This window comes from Mytilus edulis, chromosome 4 (genome assembly GCF_963676685.1).
Source record: "Mytilus edulis chromosome 4, xbMytEdul2.2, whole genome shotgun sequence".
Lineage (NCBI taxonomy): Eukaryota > Metazoa > Mollusca > Bivalvia > Mytilida > Mytilidae > Mytilus > Mytilus edulis.
This window is the reverse complement of record NC_092347.1, coordinates 61,016,714-61,030,791: the sequence shown is the minus strand read 5'-3', so window position 1 is coordinate 61,030,791 and position 14,078 is coordinate 61,016,714. Positions and strand designations below refer to the sequence as shown.

General features: G+C 31.0%; 1 protein-coding gene across 1 annotated transcript in view; it reads left to right on the top strand.

Moving 5' to 3' along the window:
* LOC139521944 (NBAS subunit of NRZ tethering complex-like) overlaps positions 1 to 12,023 on the top strand; it is a 59,879-nt gene extending 47,856 nt beyond the window's left edge. The window contains exons 29-36 of the mRNA XM_071315760.1: positions 337 to 479; positions 2,850 to 2,933; positions 3,333 to 3,441; positions 5,146 to 5,232; positions 6,756 to 6,898; positions 7,505 to 7,631; positions 10,904 to 11,032; positions 11,697 to 12,023. Coding sequence (XP_071171861.1) covers positions 337 to 479; positions 2,850 to 2,933; positions 3,333 to 3,441; positions 5,146 to 5,232; positions 6,756 to 6,898; positions 7,505 to 7,631; positions 10,904 to 11,032; positions 11,697 to 11,984 — 1,110 coding nt within the window. The 3' untranslated portion in view covers positions 11,985 to 12,023. The remainder of the gene's footprint in view (positions 1 to 336; positions 480 to 2,849; positions 2,934 to 3,332; positions 3,442 to 5,145; positions 5,233 to 6,755; positions 6,899 to 7,504; positions 7,632 to 10,903; positions 11,033 to 11,696) is intronic.
* Positions 12,024 to 14,078: the final 2,055 nt, after the last annotated feature.

The following is a 14,078-nucleotide window of genomic DNA, read 5'->3' as shown; positions in this document are numbered from 1 at the left end:
CAGGAACTACAATACAAGGATTTCTGAAATTTGGTTTAAGAGTAAATATAAGTCAGCTATACTGTGTGATGTGTTTTCAGATTCATCACTCGACAACTTCCTGTTTAACGAACACTTGCATATTTTTACACAATTAATATTATCCACTTGCCGCGGGGGTATCATCAGTGAGCAGTAGCTCGCAGTTTCACTTGTTATGTACATTTTCTTGAATATTTGACTTAGTATGACCCTTAATTCATCCATAAATAGTTTCATGACAAAGTTTTACAGTGAGCTTGTTGGCTCTTTTAACAAACAATATCCAGTCGTGTCTAATATGAATGAAATGTTTAGATGCAGAAGTTATACTGTAACATGATAGAGAATGGCTATACTGTGGAGCTCACAGAAGACATTATGGAAGTGTTTCCAGTGTCACCATGGACACCACATACAGCATTGAAGGAAGCTGTTGGTCTTATGGTACAGTTACTAAGGTAAATATATCATCACCATTGATGTCACACACAAAATTAAAGAGACTGTTAGTCACATAAAGCAAACCTGTTGCAATGGACACTGCAGACATACAAAACAACAGCTGATAATTTTTATACGACCGCAAAATTTGAAAAAATTTTCGTCGTATATTGCTATCACATTGGCGTCGTCGTCTGCGTCGTTGTCGTCGTCGTCCGAATACTTTTAGTTTTCGCACTCTAACTTTAGTAAAAGTGAATAGAAATCTATGAAATTTTAAAACAAGGTTTATGACCACAAAAGGAAGGTTGGGATTGATTTTGGGAGTTTTAGTCCCAACATTTTAGGAATTAGGGGCCAAAAAGGGCCCAAATAAGCATTTTCTTGGTTTTTGCACATAAAACTTTAGTTTAAGTAAATAGAAATCTATGAAATTTTGACATAAGGTTTATGACCACAAAAGAAAGGTTGGGATTGATTTTGGGAGTTTTGGTTCCAACAGTTTAGGAATTAGGGGCCAAAAAAGGGCCCAAATAAGCATTATTCTTGGTTTTCGCACAATAACTTTAGTTTAAGTAAATAGAAATCAATGAAATTTAAACACAATGTTTATGACCACAAAAGGAAGGTTGGTATTGATTTTGGGAGTTTAGGTCCCAACAGTTTAGGAATTAGGGGCCAAAAAGGGACCCACATAAGCATTTTTTTTGGTTTTCGCACCATAACTTTAGTATAAGTAAATAGAAATCTATGAAATTTAAACACAAGGTTTATGACCATAAAAGGAAGGTTGGTATTGATTTTGGGAGTTTTGGTCCCAACAGTTTAGGAATAAAGGGCCCAAAGGGTCCAGATTTAAACTTTGTTTGATTTTATCAAAAATTGAATAATTGGGGTTCTTTGATATGCCGAATCTAACTGTGTATGTAGATTCTTAATTTTTGGTCCCGTTTTCAAATTGGTCTACATTAAGGTCCAAAGGGTCCAAAATTAAACTTAGTTTGATTTTAACAAAAATTGAATCCTTGGGGTTCTTTGATATGCTGAATCTAAAAATGTACTTAGATTTTTTATTATTGGCCCAGTTTTCAAGTTGGTCCAAATCGGGGTCCAAAATTAAACTTTGTTTGATTTCATCAAAAATTGAATAATTGGGGTTCTTTGATATGCCAAATCTAACTGTGTATGTAGATTCTTAATTTTTGGTCCCGTTTTAAAATTGGTTTACATTAACGTCCAAAGGGTCCAAAATTAAACTAAGTTTGATTTTAACAAAAATTGAATTATTGGGCCTCTGTGATATGCTGAATCTAAACATGTACTTAGATTTTTGATTATGGGCCCAGTTTTCAAGTTGGTCCAAATCAGGATCCAAAATTATTATATTAAGTATTGTGCAATAGCAAGAAATTTTCAATTGCACAGTATTCAGCAATAGCAAGAAATCTTCAATTGCACAGTATTGTGCAATAGCAAGAAATCTTCAATTGCACAGTATTGTGCAATAGCAAATATTTTCAATTGCACAGTATTCCACAATAGCAAGAAATATCTAATAGCACAATATTGTGCAATAGCAAGAAATTCCAATTGGATTTCAATTGGAGTTATCTTTCTTTGTCCAGAATAGTAGTTGAATCAACTGAAATCATTGTTTTATACAATATACAATGTATATTCACTTTTACTACCAACTGATAGATTAAAACAATCTTTACCATTCAGTGATATTAACAAGCACTTTTTTTACATTTTAATATTTTATGATGTATTTAAATGAGTAGTTATTGTTGCAAACTTCATTAGAAATTTGAATTGAGATCAGTTTTGAAATAAGGGAAAGGGGGATGTGAAAAAAAAAATTGGAGGGTCAATTTTTTTCATTTCAGATTTCATAAATAAAAAGAAAATTTCTTCAAACATTTTTTTGAGAGGATTAATATTCAACAGCATAGTGAATTGCTCAAAGGCAAACATTTTTTTTTAAGTTCATTAGACCACATTCATTCTGTGTCAGGAACCTATGCTGTGTCAACTATTTAATCACAATCCAAATTTAGAGCTGAATCCAGTTTGAATGTTGTGTCCATACTTGCCCCAACCGTTCAGGGTTCAACCTCTGCGGTCATATAAAGCTGCGCCCTGCGGAGCATCTGGTTACCTTTATAGTGTACTTACATAAGTCTATAATCACCAGTCACCAGAAGCAACATAGAGGATGATTCAGTTCTGAAGATTAGTGTTACCAGGGACATCACAAACAATATGGCAGCTGTGGTGTATGCCAATTAGACACAGCAACCAAATAACGCTATCAAACAAAAACATCTACAAGTGCTTAAATTGTAAGGTAAATGTTATTTATGAATTGTAATTTTTAATTACAGGGACCCAGATGAATTGGGCAAAAAACAGATTCTTGTCAGACTTGAGAAAGTTGTACTTAATGTTGAAGAGCATCAAAATCAAGGGTAAGGTTAATACTTGGACTATTGAAAGGCTGTTGTTAAAGCACGTTTACCTTTTAATTTTAAAGTTATTGATTATTAAATTTTTAATTAAAGGATAAAGATTTTTTTTTATTTAAAAATATAAAAATGTATTTAGAACTGGAAACTAGCAATGAAATTGTGAATACTGTTTTCATTATTTTTAGTAGGTCTCTAATTTTCATAGATTTTGAGGTTTAAGGTATATCAAATATGAAAATTGGTTACTTAAAGAAGTTAACAAACCCAAGAAATCAACTATCTTTGAAAATACACTTATCCTCAATCCACAAAATTCATAAAACTCATAAAATAAAATGGATCTCCAGTATGAAGTACTTTTGTTCCATGTTTTACCTTCCTCTACTCTATATATTTCAGGGGTAACCTGGTTTCCTCAGAAGATGTTATGGTTTTGTTGAGACCATTTTGTTCAGATGACAGGGTAGCAGTTCAACCAAGACTAGATGTCCTACATATGGTGGAAAAGGTAATTTTAGAACCGTTGATGTGTTAAATGTGTTATTTAATTATTTTTTGGGGGATGCAGGCAACTACTCATTATTGGAAATGAAAATAGATGTATTTGTTTTATGAACATATTATTACCTTTAATTATTGCGAACCCTATCATAGTTTTCCATAGATTCACCTGCAAGTTACCTGTCCATTTAAACTTTTGTAAGTTCTATTGTCCCATTGAACAAATACAACAGGTATTGTTCTCTGTATAGTTTATTTGATGGGACCTTTAAATTTCTTCCAAGAGAAATCTATCACTCATTGATTAATTTGCCTGACCAAAAAAATATCTTCTTTGTTCACTGAAATACATGTATAAACTCACATAAACTGCATGTGATACAGTATTTATTCAATATCAATAATATATTTTCAATCTGTTCAATATAAGCACTGATTTAATTATAAAAAGTTTATTTCTGATTTTTTTTAACTGCTGCATGCATTTATGTTTTAAAGAATTTGCATGTTTTTTGTGGTTGTTCAGTTATAAAGAATACATTTATGAAGTCCTTTATTTAAACATTATCATTTCAAGTTTTTACTTATGAACAGACTAAAAAAAAAGCAAATTTTAATAGGTAAAATGTTGAAATTTGATCAGAAATCAACTTTTAATTTTTAAATCAGCGTTTATATCAAACAAATTGAAAATGTGTTATTGATTGAATGAATACAATATCACATGCAGTTTTATAATGACTTATTTGTACATGTATTTCCATCATTGACAGTTCAATTTTTTGTTCAGGTAAATTAATCAGTGAGTGATAGATTTCTCTTGCAAGAAATTTAAAGGTCCCATTGAATAAACTAAACAGAGAACAATAGCTGTTGTATTTGTTAGATGGGACAATAGGACTAACAAAAGTTTAAATGGACAGGTAACTTGCAGGTGAATCTGTGGAAAACTATGATAGGATTCGCAATAACAGCTTCTTTATACTGTGAATTTTAATGATATTGATTGATTATAGCTTCCTTAATGTCCAGTAGCTAATATTTTTATTTAAGAATTGAATGTTTCTTTTTGTAAATTTATTGAGGTGTAAAAGCGTTGACCGAAGTACATTTTGTATGAAGCGCGGAAGCGCTTCATTCTAAAAATGTACGCACGGTCAACGCTTTTACAACCCTATAAAGTTACAAAAAGAAGCATTCAATACTTATAATGACATTTTTTAGCTATGATCATGAAAACACGAATTTTATATATTTTATTATTTAATTCACCTGTGCACTTTATTGTTGGAGCACGTGTTATCATGAGTGAAAAGTTGTATTGAGCAATGCAACTGCTTACGGAATAACATGCGATGTGCAGTTAGCCAATCAGAATAAAATATTATAATGAAACATACATCTAATGTAATTATATATGCAAAGATCTCTCGGTAAGGTAGTTTATCAAAAAAAAATATTGTTCAAAAGGACAAATAGATAAGACAAAAGTTTTGCAAATTAGAATCATTTTCTCCAATACATGTATAAATATACTCGTAAATGAACATTACCAATTCTTCACCTATAGTTATAGGAAAGTTTTTTTGGAAGCTTTTTTATAGTAACAAGATTTGAATGATATTTCAGTAGGATATTTTAAAATTATCATACATTGTACATGTTCATGTAATTTCGCCAAACAATCTGTAAATGCCTTTTTTTTTTCTAGAGTTTCCAGTTAAGTGAGGAAGATTTAGTTTTGTTGACATTATACAGAACTGAGGCTGTTGTCAAGGCAACATGGTCTGATATACAGGTATGTTATAAGGAGTTAAAAGTGCGTGTTTTACAATGTTTACAACAGTTTAACCCTGCCCTATTCTGTATGTTTGTGCCTATCCCAAGTCAGGAGCCTGTAATTCAGTGGTAGTCATTTGTTGCTGTGTTATCGTCTCGTATTGTGTTTTCGACCGTCTTACGTTTTTGACCTAATTCTACTTTCACTTCCTGTATGCTGTGCATGCCCCTGTGACGTCATATTCGGCTGCTATACTTGACTGTCATGTGGTTTATAGTTGTAATACTTAACGGTAATATGAATACGGAAATATGCATGCTCTTTACAGCTTTTTACCGAAAAAATAAAATATCAGTTAATTCTTATTCACAGAAAAAACAGTCTTTCAGTGGAAATTACAGACAATACTCACCAACCTCACTTCACAATGCATTAACTAAATTATTTAACAAAAACATGAATTTATACAAGACCATACAAGGCTCCCAAAGTGCCTCATTTTGAAATGTGTACAACTTGTCCACTAAAAGTTATCAAAATAATATTTTATATCTTATAGTTGTATATGTAACCATTTAATTCATTATGTCATAAGTTTGATCATCTCTCACACTTTGATATAAACTTTGGTATCAAATTTATAATTTATTCCGGATGTGTACGACATGTCATTTCCGACTTTAGACCCGTTTTTAGATAGGTCGAAAACACAAGACGCTTGTTTTTGTCACAAAGGTGCCATCGATCTAATGGACTCAAATAAAAAAATTAATTAAAGATCGAAATATATTTCAGATACAATTATTTTATGCACAAGTATACTAGTGACTTTCAAAATAATAGGCCTGTCTATGTTTAAACATATAAAAGGGAAATTCGGAAAAATGTGTTAGTAGGTCGAAAATACAATACACGAGGATACATATTTTTTATCTCATTTTTTGTACATTGAGTAGGTTGTTAGTTTTCTCTTTTAAATTGTTTTACATTTGTGATTTCGAGGCCTTTTAGAGCTGACTATGAGGTATGGGCTTTGTTCACCTATAGCTGTTAATTTCTATGTCTTTTTGTCTCTTTTGGATAGTTATCTCATTGGCAATCATACCACATCTTCTTTTTTATATGTACTTGTTTATCATATCTCCACCACATTAGGTCTTTTGGTTTAGGTTGACAATGATCATCTTCAGAGTAATCTTTTATTGAAAAAAAAATAAAATTGTAGAATTAATACACTCTTCAAATTAGTCTGAGAAAAAAGCCCACACTTGTTGTAGAGCATTAATTTGCTGAAAGAAGCGACTTGTCCTAGACTCAATTCATGATTCTGATTTATTTATCCTTCTGAAAGAAAGCACTTGTTGTTAAATTCATCCAATTTTATGCTTCATTTTGGGATACCATGCAACTGGAACTGATCAGTTAGTAGGAAGTTTAATTTTCAAGTTTTTCTTTGAAACAAACAATCCATAGAAACTATGAATTGTTGACGAAAAAAATCAACACAAGTTATAATAGACTTATTTATTTTTATTTTGCAGCTAAAAGAAAGTGATATCAATACAGACAAGGCAAGACACCAGCTGTTTTTACAGTTATTGTCCAAGAGTACTAATTATAATCATTTTAATGCTATCTGTGACCTTCTACAACTATGGCCTCCACTTAAAGCTACAAGTAGCAGGTAAGTGCAATTAAATGGATGCAATAATTTCTGCCATTAAACTTCCACCCTTAATGAGTGTGAAACAAGTATATTTGTTAGCATTAATGCTCTTCAGATATGGGAAATGCATATTCACATTTTTCACAACTTCGCTGTGACAATGCACTTCAAACAATCTTCCAAAATATGAATTTGTAGGGTTTTTCCTAGATTCAAGACAGTTTTATGATAGTTTAGAGTAATTCAATTACCTGATTGGTTAATATTTAGGAAATCAGTATCTGATAATTTTTGTACCAATATGACACAATCAAAATGGTGCAGGATGTAGTTTTCAGACTTTAATATATTTGGGATTCTGACTGGAAAAATATTTTATGTTTTTGATCCAGATATAAATGATGATAATGATATTTAATCAGATAAAGGCTTTCAAGATTGCAAGTTTCTGATGTCTGCCGTTTGTGATTTCACCTGCAAATTACAATACCATGAACCTATATTTGAAATGATTTTAATAAAATTATCTGACAGTTAGCAACTTCGGTTTTAAAGTTGATTAATATAAGCTGATAATTATGAAATTAAAATTACAAAAACTGACTTTGATATATTTTATTTCAGTGACCATGAACAAAATGTTTGGGTAAACATATTTTGTGCTATGATAGATACCTCAGATTCTAAGACTGTATCATTGGTGGTTACAAAGTATAGAAGTATTTGTGATACTGTCAGTCTGGGTATTAAGGTATGTGTTTAAGTTAAGAAGTCTTGAAAAATCTGTTTCAAAAGACTATCCTGCTGTATTATACTGATATTTCTATAAAGAGCTAGTGTCTGAAAATCTGTTTTGAATAACTGTAAATTCAGAAATTATTGTGTGCATTTATTATTGCGATTTTATCATTTTAGACTTACTATATATATGTTACAGTGAATTTGTATAATCAGTGATTATGTAGAATCCCTGAAATTTTCAGGGATTATGTAGAATCACTGGCTAGTTTAGGGATTATAATATAATCACTAAAAATTTCAGGGATTATGTATAATCACTAGAAAAAACGTCAGGGATTCTACATAATAACTGAAATGAAGAAATAGTTTTATTTATAAAGAAAATGAATAAAATTGAAATTATTTATTCTATAAAATCCCATAAAAACATCATTTTAAAGTAACAGAAATTGCCAAATTTTTTTAAATGTTAGGCACACTACATGAAAATGTGAAACACAATATAACGACACGCTTAAGTGAAATAAAGTGTTCAGTAAAACATCTGAAGATACCCCCCAACAAAAGATGGGAATTTGCAACCTTGAACAGGTTCGAGCAAGAAAGATACCATGTTTTGTAGTCAGGCGATATCTTTTTTTTAAACAATTGTCATTATGTTTTTCGGGTTTCCCTTCAACGAGTCCTTTTTTACCATGTGGAATTGCTATGAGAATATTACACCAAATGCAAGCTTCCTCTAAAATTTGTTTCTATGTGTCAATCCTAAGTTCTGCCTGTTTTTTCTACATTTAGATGCCTAAGTTTATACAGTTTGAATGTCTGGTTCATTTAAACAAAAAAAACCACGCAAAACAGATGTTCCATAATCTTCTTCACCATTTGCTTTACATGTATCACAAATAACATGCTTTGTGGATTTAAAAATAGAGCATAAATAATGCCGTTAGTTTTCTCGTTTGAATTGTTTCACATTGTCATTTCGAGGTCTTTTATAGCTGACTATGTGGTATGGGCTTTGCTCATTGTTGAAGGCCGTACGGTGACCTATAGATGCTAATTTCTATGTCATTTTGGTCTCTTGCTGACAGTTGTCTCATTGGCAATAACACCACATCTTCTTTTTTACCTGAATATTCATTTGACGCTGGCTTTTAATAAACAAACAATACATGTAAAGCTACATGTATTGCTATAAAGGGAATGTTGATATTATTATTTTTGAAGTCTTCAACTTTATCTCGAAACCCTGTGTTGGTTATATCTTTTAGATCATCCTCTGTGTTTAAAAGCAAAATTATTTCATCTGGCAAGGAATTAATGAAAGAAAAAAATATAATTTGTCTATATTATTTTTTTTATCAAACAAAGGATCCTTAAATTATTCATAATCCCTGAAATCATATTAGGGAATTTGTAGAATAATTATTAAAATGTTCAGTGATTATGTAAAATCACTGGTCATTTTCAGGGATTATATATAATTACTAATGATTTTAGTGATTCTACATATTCCCTGAAAAATCACTGTAACATATATATCTTCGTGAGTATCAATTTTCCTGGATTGCTGAAAACTTGCATTTTTGTGGATATTTGATTTCGTGGTTTTACCGATCTCTGTATACAAAGCCCATTGGAAATATGCTATTCATTGAACATTTGAATTTGTGGTTCACCTGTACCCATGAAACCCACGAAAATTGGTATCCAACGAATAATAATGAATCCACAGTAAATGCGATTTTAATTTTTACGATTTTGAGAAAAATCCTGTTTAATTCATAAAAAATATTTCAAAATGTGAATTTAAATTATTGCGTTTACAACTCTGCCGTATTTTTCACAATAATAAAAACATCGCATTAATTTATAAATTTAAAGTAATCCAATTTAGAATACCTCAGCATTTTGTCATGCCAGTAACTTTTATAGCTTATACAATATGAGGAATCCTTATTGTTAAAGTTCATACAGTACCTAATTGTTGTCACATCTTTTTACTTTAATGAACAGTCTTACCTCCCTTTATAAAAGAAAATGTTCATGTGAGCCTATGTTGCTTAATATCCATTTTAACCAAGGTTTGCATACATAGCAGGTGTCTTTGACCCTTCTTATGCACCAGGTCTTTTTACCTTGACCAGTAACTTCTTATATCTAATAGATTTGAATGTGGGTAAATTCTTTTTTCATACGATGATAGCTAAGGTTTGGAGTTACAAAAAAGAAATTAAAAAGATTTATGACTTTTTTTATACGCCCGCCCATCAAAATTTTGACGGGATGTATTATGTTATACAAATATCCGGTGTCCGTCTTTCTGTCCGTCTTGACGGGACGTATTATGTTATACAAATCCTGTGTCTGTCCTTCTGTCCATCTGTCCGTCTATCCGTCCGTCCGTCTGTCCGGCGTAAACATGTTGCACCGTAACTTGAGAACTACTTATCAAAATTTCATGAAACTTATTTAGTTGTTTCTTATGATGGTAAAATGATCTGTATACTTTTTGGTGAAAATAAGATTAAAACTTTGTAACTAAAACAGGGTTGTTTTTTCACATGTCGCACCATATATCAAAAACGATTTTTGATTATTGCTTAAAACTTTACACAATTCTTAGTTATATTAATCTTAAGATCAGTATACTTTTTGGTGATGATTCAAAATTTCATTTTTAAGTTATTCAGTATTTTGTAAAAAAGGGGGAGGGGGTTTTTACATGTCGTGCCGTATCTCAAAAACGATTTATGATTATTGCTTAAAACTTTACACACTTCTTTGTTATATTAATCTAAAGATCTGTATACTTTTTGGTTTTGATTCAAAATTTTATTTTTCAGTTATTTAGTATTTTGTAAAAAAGGGGGAGGTTTTTTTTACATGTCGCGCCGTATCTCAAAAACAATTTATGGTCATTGCTTAAAACTTTACACACTTCTTTGTTAAATTAATCTAAAGATCTGTATACTTTTTGGTTTTGATTAAATTTTTTTATTTTAGTGATATTTAGTTTTTTTGAAGAAAAAAAGAGGAGGGGGGGGGGTTCATATGTCCCTCCGTATCTCAAAAACAATATATGGTTATTGCTTAAAACTTTCTCAGAAACTATTTATGATTATTGCATAAAACTTTCACACAAGACGACAGGCGTATCATGCGCTCATGGCGCAGCTGTTTATTTAAGTGTTGTAAAAAGTACAGGATTGATTAATCAAGTGACTTTTAGTTTTAGCTTCCATAAAATGAAAAATTGATACATGTTTTATACTTTTTCAGTGTGTAAGACATGTGTATAACAAGATGATAGAGAAGAAGTACACAATAGAAGGAGTGAAATTTGTTTTATTGTCTACTCATAAAGACATGTTGTCTGCTGCTGTCACAGAGCTGGCAGCACTTGATGAGGTATGATGTTTTTATTTTTATACAGCACTTGTAAAATATAAATTATAATTGGAAAAAAGGATTCATACTTATCAATTATCAAGATTTAGGTGTGCATTACACAAATTTGACTCTGTCCTTTGTGCAGCATAGTGATTATGAAAATAGTGCTGAAACATGATTTTGTTAAAATCTACACAAACACCGTAGCTCCTGAATTTGACTTTTCCTAAGATCATGATCAGAGATACTAAGCCAATCAAAAGTGGTCATTCCTCCTATCACAATTTCATATCCTGATTTATGGAGTCATCGTAAACAATTAAGATTCAAAGCTAATTTTATCATATGCCTTTACAACGTCTGCAATTAAAAACTCAAAGATGACAAAAGCATGAATAATCAACTGGATTTGGAGAACTTCTTTAGTTAACTTGGAAATTTTAAATCTTCTGCTATTTATTCATCTCAAACATTTTCAAAAAGCATGAAACAGCTTACTATTACAAATCACAGGGGAAAAAAATAAATTCAACAATTTTTTGGTAATGGTATCATTTAGAGCATCCTTATGATATCAAACAAAGAAGATAGCCATACACATAAAGAAACAAGTATACACAGTTAGCATTTTATTTGGCTAAATTCATGTGTTTTTTTATTTTATATTTTTGTTTTATTTAAGGCAAAAGATGATGAAGAGTTGTTTGATCTCCTGTTAAAGAGAAGTCTTCTGCCACAAATTGTTTATACAGTCTATTACAAACCTGTGATTGGTTATCTGTTAGCCAATCAGAATGTGGAGGAACAATCACAAGATTATATGTTATTGAAAACAGTAGCCAATCAGCTGAATGACAATGGATTCAAAGCAGAGGCTGGTTCTTTATTGTTGCAGTCTAGATCAGCACATTCAATGCTTCAGACTTTTGGTTCTGCTTTGGGAGCCGTAGGGAAATGGCTCAAACATTAATGTTGTATTAAGTGTATGATAAATAAAAGTGCTCAAGATCATTCTGTTTAAAATTGTCTGTAAAAAATACCAAAATTATTATGTTTAGTCATTTAAATAAGGCAACAGTAGTATACCTCCTCATACTGATTGAGAGAAAACAAATCCAAGTTTCAAACTAAAACTGAGAGAAACACATCAACTATTAGAGGAAAACAATGAACAATAGAAACACTAAAGTGTTGTTAAATAGGTATTGGCACATCTCATTTCCATAGAGATTTTTAAGCCCATGGTTTATTCACTTTAACACTTTTGCATACATAGTTTACATGTTAAAGTTTGTGATAAGGTCTGTTTTAGAGGGAACCATTATTATAAGCTGTGATATTTGGTATAGTTGTATTAACGTTGACACATTCAATTCAATGTTGATTATTTTGTCCTGCACCTTAAGTCATAATTCATATATCAACTCAGTGGTCCCTTGGTCAACTGTTTGCCTTGAGTGCAGGAACCCAACGGGTTAAAACCAAAGACTTGAAAATTGGAATATGTTGCTTCTCCACTAAGTACTCTGCATTGAGGAATAAGAGTAAAGACTGTTCAGCCACAGTCATTGTTCTGGGTGAACTTTTGTGGATTTTGTCTATATTTCTCAAATTCTTTAAGCAATACACTATATTTGGTTAATGGTATGATTGTTCCATGTTTATCTCTGTTCGGCAGGTTTCATCTGACCTTGACCTCATTTCGAGGGTGCATTGGTCAATGATCAGTTTTTGTTGTTTTGTCAGTTTATCAGATAGCAATAGGCCAATTTTATGTGGTGTATGGAAAGATTGTAAGATGTATATGTCTTCCATAGTCTAGCAGGTTTTATCTGACTTGACCTTATGTTCATGGTTCATTGGTCAATATCAATTTTTTATGGTTATGTCTTTTTCACATATACTACAATGTATAAGGAATAGGTCAAGTATATTTGGTGTATGGAATGGTTGCATGGTGTACATTTTGTCTTGCAGGGTTCATATGGTCTCATTTTATGGTTTATTGGTAAATGTTCAGTACAATTCTCATACACCTTTTTTTGCATGCAAAAAAATTCATTTTAATGCTTCAGTAAGTTATATGAGCATTATTTAAATTTCTCAAAAGAACTTCTTTTGATGATTGAGGTGTAAGCATGTAATAAGCAAAAAGCAAACAAAATCAATTAAAATTTTTATTTCATTTTTTATAAGACGGAACACTTGGAAGCATACAACATGATACATATCACTGACTAACAAGCTTGTATAAAATAATGAGTCGAGTATGTTAACATGAGGTATAAATGTACAAAAAAACATATAAATATAGGATTATAAATAGGAATGACGCAACCAATGAATTTTTGAAATACATGAGATGTTTTCTTAAAAAATGCATACTGGTGTATGATTCAAAATGCTGTTGTATATCCAATAGGATTAGAATATGATATCCACACTATCTTTAAAACTGACATTTTTGGTTTCAAGTTCAAAAGACACATTATATGCGAGACACTTCGGAAATATTTTAATTTGTTAAAATTTGCAAGAGAACAAAATTTCGGTTTTAAATTCAGGGCATCTCATAAGAAAAACGTTTTACCGGTATCATGTCTTTCAGGAACATTATAAAAAACCTCTTACAATTCATACAAATTCATGCATTGACTGTCTGGAAATATATCATATTAAACTGGCCTGTTTCTGTTGTTCGTTACAATCATTTATAACAAATAATTAGACACATTTAAATATCTTGAAAAGCATTCATAATATAACATCCAATATGATGTGTTTTGGTCTTCAATTCTTTTTAATTTCTGGATATAATACCTATTTGAGATGGGATATCCCAAATGATCACTTGTAAGTTGCCTAGATTTGGAAATAAAAAATCTAAACCTGCTCGACACGAAAATCTCATTACAAGCTATAAACCATATATTACTTCATATACTGAAGCTCTATGGATCCCTGTTAAAGAGGTGCAAAGGTCCTAATTATACCTTTAATGGCACAAAAACAAACAAAAAATGGGACAATTAATAATGTCAATGAATAACAAACATGATCATGA